Source organism: Etheostoma cragini, chromosome 9 (genome assembly GCF_013103735.1).
Source record: "Etheostoma cragini isolate CJK2018 chromosome 9, CSU_Ecrag_1.0, whole genome shotgun sequence".
In the NCBI taxonomy this organism is placed as follows: Eukaryota; Metazoa; Chordata; class Actinopteri; order Perciformes; family Percidae; genus Etheostoma; species Etheostoma cragini.
In genome coordinates this window covers 25,113,473-25,122,397 of record NC_048415.1, presented here as the reverse complement: position 1 = coordinate 25,122,397, position 8,925 = coordinate 25,113,473, and the positions used below count along the sequence as shown (strand labels likewise).

At 42.3% G+C, this 8,925-nt stretch overlaps 1 protein-coding gene across 2 annotated transcripts in view; it reads left to right on the top strand.

Annotated features, from left to right (window-relative positions):
* The window catches only part of LOC117950138 (capping protein, Arp2/3 and myosin-I linker protein 3-like), a 37,767-nt gene that overhangs the window by 6,273 nt on the left and 22,569 nt on the right, over window positions 1-8,925 (top strand). For both annotated transcript variants that reach the window (XM_034880886.1, XM_034880885.1), the window contains exons 3-15: window positions 1,458-1,508; window positions 1,593-1,652; window positions 3,045-3,166; window positions 3,316-3,410; window positions 3,710-3,780; window positions 3,900-3,973; window positions 4,417-4,492; window positions 5,276-5,364; window positions 6,611-6,705; window positions 6,840-6,926; window positions 8,030-8,139; window positions 8,228-8,305; window positions 8,408-8,484. In XM_034880886.1, coding sequence (XP_034736777.1) covers window positions 1,458-1,508; window positions 1,593-1,652; window positions 3,045-3,166; window positions 3,316-3,410; window positions 3,710-3,780; window positions 3,900-3,973; window positions 4,417-4,492; window positions 5,276-5,364; window positions 6,611-6,705; window positions 6,840-6,926; window positions 8,030-8,139; window positions 8,228-8,305; window positions 8,408-8,484 — 1,085 coding nt within the window. The remainder of the gene's footprint in view (window positions 1-1,457; window positions 1,509-1,592; window positions 1,653-3,044; window positions 3,167-3,315; window positions 3,411-3,709; window positions 3,781-3,899; window positions 3,974-4,416; window positions 4,493-5,275; window positions 5,365-6,610; window positions 6,706-6,839; window positions 6,927-8,029; window positions 8,140-8,227; window positions 8,306-8,407; window positions 8,485-8,925) is intronic.

Sequence of the window (8,925 nt, the reverse complement as noted above, 5' to 3'; positions counted from 1 at the left end):
CTCTCTCTCTCTCTCTCTCTCTCTCTCTCTCTCTCTCTCTCTCTCTCTCTCTCTCTCTTTTTCTCTGTCTCTCCTGCTTCTCCTGCTTCATCAGCATGATTTACTCGTACGCTCTCTCTTAACTAACCCGTAATCCTGACTCATCACCGTAATGTGATACAATCTGGTCTTCTTAATCAACTCCCTCAGACACTCTTTGAAGTGAAACACAGATCACTCTCTCTCTCTCCCTCTCTCTCCCTTTCTCTCTCCATCTCTCTCTCTCTCCATCTCGCATGCACATTTTGAGTGACTACATTCCTGACACATCGCTTGCTGCGTGGGTGTACGACGCTGTCAGTGTGTGGTTCTGAAAGGCCGGTGTCAAGCTCCTCTCTCCGAAAAACACAACAGTAAAGTAGTAGAGCTAATTTAATTATCTGTTTTTCATTGGGGAGAGGCACATGGGTTATCCTGAGGTAGTGTTTTAGCAGGGCCATCGTAGAGAATGGAGTAAATTATTGGAAGCGACAAAGCAGAAGAGGAGGAGGGAAAAGAGCAGAGGGCAGTAGGGCTGGTGGAGAGCAGCAAAATGCCAAAGAATCACTCTGCTCTTTGTTTGCTTTGAAGCAGAGAGACACTGACTGTTGTTTTTAGGGTGTGCCTGCAAAACAAAAGGAAGAAATTGCTGCTCATGAGCAAGAATCAGTTGCAGAACCCGATTTATCCAACAGCTGCGTGACACAAATGCATCCATGCCGAGAATAGGGTACAGGCACAGAAATGCTGCTGCGCTCCATCAGAAGGAGATACACAAATAAGCTACGCATAAGTTTGCTTTCAAATTGCCCAAAATGTCAAAACTCCCATCAACTTTGCAAAGCAATACAAATTATTCCAGGCACTACAGACTGCAGACGGCAAAATAGCAGAGGTAGTGGAGAAAAATGCTAATTTGGTATCCTGACCCAGCATGACCGGCATTTCTATTTCTGGAACAGATTCCATGACTGGAAATGTGGAAGAAGAGATGATTTACTACTAAAAATGGGTGGTTCTTTCATTTATTTTCTCAAATTAAAGATCTGGGTATGACCAGAAACGATTGCCCGTTGAGTCCAAAGTCACACTGATTGTCTCAGATTTAATATATGAGCCACTGTCATGTTTGCCTACAGCAGAAGTAATGTAACACTAATGAAATGACATCTCGTATTTGCGAGAGTGCGATTAAAACATCGCAACATGCCGTCATCTCTCAGCCGGCATGTCAATCTATTAATGTTAGACACTGTGTCTCTGACACAGGGAGCTTTTAGCTGGATCAATAAATAAATACACAAAGGACTCTTCATTTCCCGCTCGTCATTACCATGGAAACTCCCGGGACTATTTTCTCCCCACAGGGAGTGTGACTGTGCAGTGTACCTTTCCGTAACTTTGATTCAATTTGCTTTATTTATTTCTTTTTTTTTAAGGTCCTTGCAACATGGCGTCTCTATTTCCTGGCACCAAAGATTCCCGCTAAGGTACTTGTTACCTGCTTTCTTTCTGCAGCTTAATGTACAGTATGAAGCGTTTTCTTTCTTTACCGACTGTTTCTGTAACAACAGGTAGAAACCACGTTCAACTTCTTGGAGATTCGAGCTTTGAATTCCCACCCTGAGCACCAGGTGAGTTTGAACATTACCAAACTCTGTCTGCACTAAGCTCCACTTGGTTGTCTGTACGGTTATATAATGCAGTTATTACATCACCTTGGCCTTCAAGGAATGACAAAAAGCATTTAAAACCTTTATCCAAACCGCTACAGTGACAGCCAATGGCCTCATATTTACTTCTTCTCTTCTGTTGACTGTGATAGCAACAAGATAAACTGCGTAGTGACCATAGACTGTAAATAATAATGGACACAACATGTCTGATGTCACCCATTGTTTTTTGGAGATCTGATATGAGTCGTTGAGTTTGACGTTAACGGGCGCAGCCACATTCGGGTTTTGAATGTGAGAATTTTAGACAAGAGGGAGGAGTGAGGGAGGAGCCACAGACTGTTGTGATGTTAGCTGAGAGCTGGCAACGCTGCTTACGCTGCTGGATTTTAGATAGAAAGCAGGTTTAAGGAGTCTCCCCCTGCTGGATCGCAGATAAAATACAGGTTTAAGGAGTCTCCCCCTGCTGGATCGCAGATAAAATACAGGTTTAAGGAGTCTCTCCCTGCTGGAGTTTAGATAGAATGCAGGTTTAAGGAGTCTCCCCCGGCTAGATTTCAGAAAGAACGCAGGTTTAAGGAGTCTCCCCCTGCTGGATTTCAGATAAAATACAGGTTTAAGGAGTCTCCCCCTGCTGGATTTCAGATAAAATACAGGTTTAAGGTCCTTCCGCATTTGCAGCACTTTTCCAAACCATTTACTTTGTCCATTCATATTAACATTCTATGGTAGAGACTGTATGGAAATGATTTTTTATCATTTATTCATAAGATAGTCTGTTTTTTTTTTGGTGGATCATGGGAAAGTCTTATAATTTTGAACTTTTAATTATGAAAAAAAAGTAGTAGTCAGACATGATAGCTTTAGTGTGCATCACAGGTCATAAAGGTGCTTGTTACCATATGCAGAGGACAACAATCTTCCCACTGTTGGGAGATAATTAATTAATTAATTAATTGTAATTTCCCCATTGGGGATCAATAAACAGATTAAAATTAAATTAAAATGTTTACCACAACACTAAACTAGCTAACACAACCATTATATTAGTCATGAGAAACACAAGTTGCTCAAATAATCACAATTTTAGGGTAACTATACTTTTAATTCTGCTTTTCAATGTGTGCATTAGTGGCTATTGTGAAAATGAGTGTTCCATTCACATTAATGGGGAAACAAACAAGTTTATTACTATATTTGGAGGTATTTCGAGAGGGAGTCTTGTAAAGAAAAATTTATAATAATTTAGTCAAGTGGGGGTTCCAAATCAAAAATTAGTAATTGCTTTTCCATGAAGTGAAAAATCACATTCAACCCCCCTCTCCAGCATTATGATTTTCATTTTCTGTGCAGGTTATTATCGACACTGACAAGACCAGCTACTCCCTGAGGTTTGAGTCACGCGAAAACCTCAATCATGTGGTCAGCCATATTAATTTGGCTCTGTCTCGAATATTCAACAACTCCATTTTTGCGTAAGTGTCTCTCTCTCTCTCACAAGAAAGAACATCAGCATAAATTACAGACTGTTTTCGGAAAGTATAAAAAAAAAAGACCTTTATTTTTTGAAATTATCTAATGTTAAATTTATAAATTTATAAATTAGTTTCTTTTATCTTTGCAGCCCTTCCATCTGTCATTCAGACAGTGACCTTTCTGAGGGCAGCAGGAAATATTCACCCAGCTCAGAGACGTCAGTGGAAACCCAAAGGGCCTGTGGTAAAATAGACATTATCATCACACACACACACACACACAGATAGATAGAAGCGCATGCACACCACTTGGCAGCCTCAAGACGAGAGGATGTTGGCTCACACACTTCACAATGCTCTCCCAGATGTTCTTTTAAACGTGCACATAAATAATAATTTAGACAAATGTTACTGTGTGCATTTTGCTCCCCTTTCTCTCTTATTCTCTCTGAAGGAAGCAGCTGTTCACATCATCTCAGATCCATTTTCTTCTCTTTCCCTCTCGCTCTGTCGTTTCTTTTTCCCCCCGCCTGCCTCTCTCAGGAGGCTTCTCGGAGACATACGCCGCTCTGTGCGACTATAATGGCATCAGCTGCAAGGAGGAAGTGCAGTGGGTAAGAGCTGTGGGACTGTGTCTGTGTTGCTGTGAGTGCTTTTGAGTGTTACGCACAGCACTGTGTTCAAAATGCCGGGGGACTGCAGCAAACTCGCTCATGGATAATGTTGCTCCTAGGATGTGGACACCATCTATCACTCCCAGGACAGCCGAGAGTTTAACCTGCTGGACTTCAGTCACCTGGAGAGCAGGTGAGGGACGAGAAGTAGGGATGGCCAAATGAAGCTTTTTGAACCTGTGTCTTTATTTTCTGAGCCCACTAGATGGCGCTCTTGGTTTTAAGAGAAAGGCCTAAGGCATTGCAATTCATTGTATTCTCAACACTTTGTTGAACAGAGAGCGCTGTCTAGTGGGCTCAGAAAATAAAGACACTAGTTCAAAAAGCTTCATTTGGCCATCACTAACGAGGACCACTCAAACACCTCCAAAATATGGTACCTCATATAAAAGATAAACCTTTATTGTCATTACACAGAGACCCACATATTGAAATTGTGAGTGCCACAACGGAAGGTGCATTCGGGATAAAACAAAAAACAAGATAGACAATAAATAGCTAAAAACAAGAATAATTTAAGACATAAAAGATAATATAAAAAGAGATCATTTACCTCAGTTCTTCTATCTTTTCCAGGGATTTGGCGGTGATTGTTGCATCAATGGCCTACAACACCTGGTTCACTAAACTGTACTGCAAAGACCTGCGGATAGTAAGTATGAACGTAACCTGCTTTCCGCTGTGGTATTTTTTCATATTTAGAAATTATAAACAGTAACAAACAATTGCAAGCAATACACTGAGACATAGGAACGCATCCCAGGGCCAAAAAACACAAGAGGATAGATGGGAGGGAGGGAGACAAAACAACACATGCAGAAACAGACAAAACCAAACAAGGGACAAGGGACAAATTGGAAGTTGAAGTAAAGGTTATAGCATAAGTCTACAGCCCTCAAAGATTCATCAAATCTTTCCTGGCGCTCCATGAGCGCGCTGTAGAGAGTTCCATGTACACTAGACCCCGACAGATATATCGGCGGGCCGATATTATTGGCCGATATTAGGCCTTTCCCGAACTATCGGTATCGGCATTTCTAATGGCCGCTTTAAAAAAATCGGCCATTATAAATGATCAGAATCATTAAATAAAGGAATATTTAAAAAAAAAAAACGGACTGTCGACCATGTTATGAGTGTTGGCGTTGCATAGTTTTTCCATAGTTTTGTTTTTAGGTATTTTTGTTCAGGACTTAAAGTTTCCCATCTTAAGTTTGTATTTAAAAAAAAAAAAATATCAGAACTTTAATATATTTTGATGTTCCTCTGTTCTGTTGTGACAAAAAAAGCAAATTATTATCAAATTATTTTAGTTAGAACTTATAAAAAACTACAAATAACTAATTGTAGAGAAATCCTTTTATTTTTTTGTTACGCATTTCTGGATTATCAAAAAAAAAAAAAATGTTTAAATGTTTTCCTTTGTTCCTTTCAGGGGTCAGAGGTCACTGAGCAGGTCCTGCACACTGTCAGCAAATCCTCCAGCCTGGAGGAGATCACGCTGGAGAATGCTGGGTTAAAATCGTGAGTTTTGATCACTCCAGCACTTCTCTTTTACTTTACACCCATTTAATCTAAAAATAAACTGAAAGCAGCTGTATGATGTCGTCTGAAAAATCTCACATTGGGCTTGAGACTTTGAAGGACATTTACCAGTCAGGAGGGTCTGATTAACAACAATTTTGATCTGCATTTCTGTGGATTACCACCAACTGCGGCACGGCAGCGACTCGGCTCCGTGTTCCGCCGGCCTTCAACATCCACCAGGTCCGGAATTTTTGCGGATTGGCTGTGGCCATAACTGACAGCTGAGGATGTATTTTTATAAACAGAACCACCAAACCTCTGACCTGTTGACTTCAGGCCTGTCTACGCCCATTATGACATTTCCATCGTGTAGTGCGGGGAGATACGATGCGCCATGGGCATGGTGTATTTTATTATGAAAATTAACCGGATGTCTAAATTTGTTTCTGTGCTCGACTTCCGGTCCCTCACTATCTGCCATGTGCTGAGTTGCTGCGGCTCACCGGAGCAGGGACGGAGTCGGAACGCAGCTGTTCCGCTGTCAGTGGAAATACACACATTGACTTTCAAGTAGAATTCTGATTGATTTCAACATGTAGCTCTGTTTTTTTTTTTATTTGGAGTGCTGTCAGTAGCAAGACAAATGAAAACAATCGGATCTGCATACACCATGTTATTCTCCTGCTAGAGTTACAGGCTTAAACAGGTCAAGTTTTAAACGTGTTTTTAGCCTCTAAACATGTTCAAAATGTCATTGCAAGTGCCTTTCTATTTGAAGTGATTCCTTCCAAGTGAACCCAGCAAATCTGACTTCTGACAGAAAGGCCTAAGAGCTGGGACAATTCAGCCAGTGCACTGACCTTTGTTTATTTCCTGTTATTTCCTACTGCAGCCAAATTCACTGTGTTCACTTGGAAGGAATAACTGCAAATGGCTAGGCACTGGTAATGACATTTTGAACATGTTAAGAGGCTAAAAACATGTTTAAAGCTAGCCCCGTTTAGGCCTGTTGGGTGCTAATTCTAGCAGGAGGATAACTCGGTGTAGGTGCGAGACTACATGCTATTACGAGAATCCAGTTGCAGAGAATTGCAAGGTAACAGATTTGGACCCTTTTAAAAAAATATATATCCCTTGTGAGTCTTCATAAAAGTGCAATTTATAATGGCATCAGTGCCCCTTCAAATGCTTGTGTGTATTCACAACATCTGTTTGTCTGTACTTAACTATGGACCCTTTACAGAGACTTTCCACAGAAGATGTCAGCTGCTCTTTCAGAGAACCCTGCTTCGGTCATCCACTCACTCAACTTGGCCCACAACTCACTGGACAACCAAGGTCCAAAGAAACATCCAACTTCTCCTTAATTGTCTAAATACGTTAACTATATTCACTTGTTTTAAATCCACTTCTATGCTAAATAGTCTCTTTCTGTGACTTCTTTTTCCATACCTGTTGTGTGCACGGTGCAGGTGTGTCCAACCTAATTCAGCAGGTGTGTCGCCTCAGCAAGGGACTTCGTCTTCTCAACCTCTCCAAGACCTCGCTCACCTCCAAAGGTTTGGGCCCGCCCTGCCTTGCTGTCCCTATCCATGGTGTAGAAAATGTCTAGAAAAATGTGGCCACAATTCAACAACAAACTCAACACAATCAGGTGGAATTGGGTTAGATAAGGCCCTCAGTGAAAGGCAGCATTGGTAACTATTTCTAGAAAACACTTTTTATATATATATATATTGTTTGAAATAATGCTAGTGCAATAAATAACTTATGGGCTCTGAAAAAGGAGCAAAACAGATCTGTCATCTGTAGCCGCTGTCATCTGGTAAAAACGCCCACCAATCACTGCTTGTCAGTCCACTTGGTAACAACCAATGAAATACCTCCTTGCCCATCAGCGCGTACTCCACCCCTCCCGTGTACGAGCCTAAGTTCAATGTGCGTTATCGCCGACGGAGTTAATGCAAGTCTACTGCAGAATGAAGGAGAAAACTCAGCAAAAGCTGCCACTGCCACGGTTACTTGCAACCGCGCGCCCTGCAGTTGCAATCGGCGGCTACAAAAAGTCTGCGAATACAGAGAGGACAAGCTATAGTAAACATTGACATAGCTTATTCAGCCACAGCGGTCCGAGCCTTGAGGGCATGAGGAGGTGTAAGACGGGGCCCTGAGGCCCGGGCCCATAGGTTTTTAACATTACCAACCCTGCTTTTAAGCTGCAGATGATTGAGCAGCTCTCTGAGCTCCGGTTGGATCAAGATTTAGGGAGCGCCAAAACCCGAGATGTTAGTTTCTCCCTCCTGAAGAGCTTTGTGTCATGTTTTGCCCCTTGCTACAGCTCCATATTGACTTTGTACTGCCCTGCAGGCAGCATGCCTCCTGCTACCGTCTCATCTTACCGTGCACCCGGTGGAGAATATTAAATATTACATGGAAGCAGGCAGATACAATGCGCTGCTTCCCATTACATGCACTGATACCTGCTGCTGCAGATATGGATGAATAATGCAAGGACTCAAAATGTTTGGAGAGTGTTCTCCATCTTTTAATATTGTACAACTTTCCCCTCTCTCCTCTTTCTGTCTCCCTCTTTTTCCTTTTATCCGTCTGTCTCCCTCTCTCTCTCTCTCTCTCTCTCTCTCTCTCTCTCTCTCTCCCTCAGGAGTGGTGTCTCTCTCTCAGGCTCTGTGCTCCAGCGATGAGTACTCCAACTCTCTCCTACACCTGGACCTGAGCAAGAACCCCGGGGTCCTCTCGGGGGAGGACGCCTCGGTCAGAACGCATCTGGAAAAACAACAAACACTGCTCCATTTATACGCCACTTTTCCAGCTTAATACCTCTTCCTCTTTCTGTCTCCAGAATTTCTATCTCTTCTTGTCTCAGCCCAACTGCCTGGTCCATTTGGATCTGTCGGGCACAGACTGCTCCGTGGATTCAGTGAGTATTTTATGTCTGGAAACACATGTTTGCGTTGAAATGCATTTCTCTCTGCACCTTGCTCGGCCCAGATTAACTGCTTCCACCCTGTGTCTCATGCAGCTATTTGGGGCTCTTCTGAGGGGGTGTTGCGCTGATCTTTCCTTTCTGAATCTTTCCAAAAATTCTCTCTCGCACAGGTTAGTCATAAATTTTAAGATTCCCTAAACAATAATGGCAGCTGCGAATATAAATCTGGGATTAAATCATGCATATTTCACGTTAAAAAGCCTAATCTCTCCTCTCTTGTCATCCGTTCTCCAACCTTCTTTCTTTTTTGTCATCATCTTCATCTCATGCTTAATGAGAAATGAGTTTTGTGTGGACCACCGGCCCATTGTGCTTCCTCTCTGTGGGTGTGTCTACCACAGTTTAAAACCAGAACTCCCAACGCAGTCTGCATAGATAAGACTCATGAATATTTAAGCAGAAGCTATCTCTCATTTGACCCCACTCGCTCCCCTCCTCTTACAACAGAGCGATAGTCACTCTGTTTCTCATTGTGTCAGTACTCTACGCTCAGTTCTGCACTCATATTTGCCCAGCATGTCAACAGTGTGACTTCATCTCATATGTGTCCC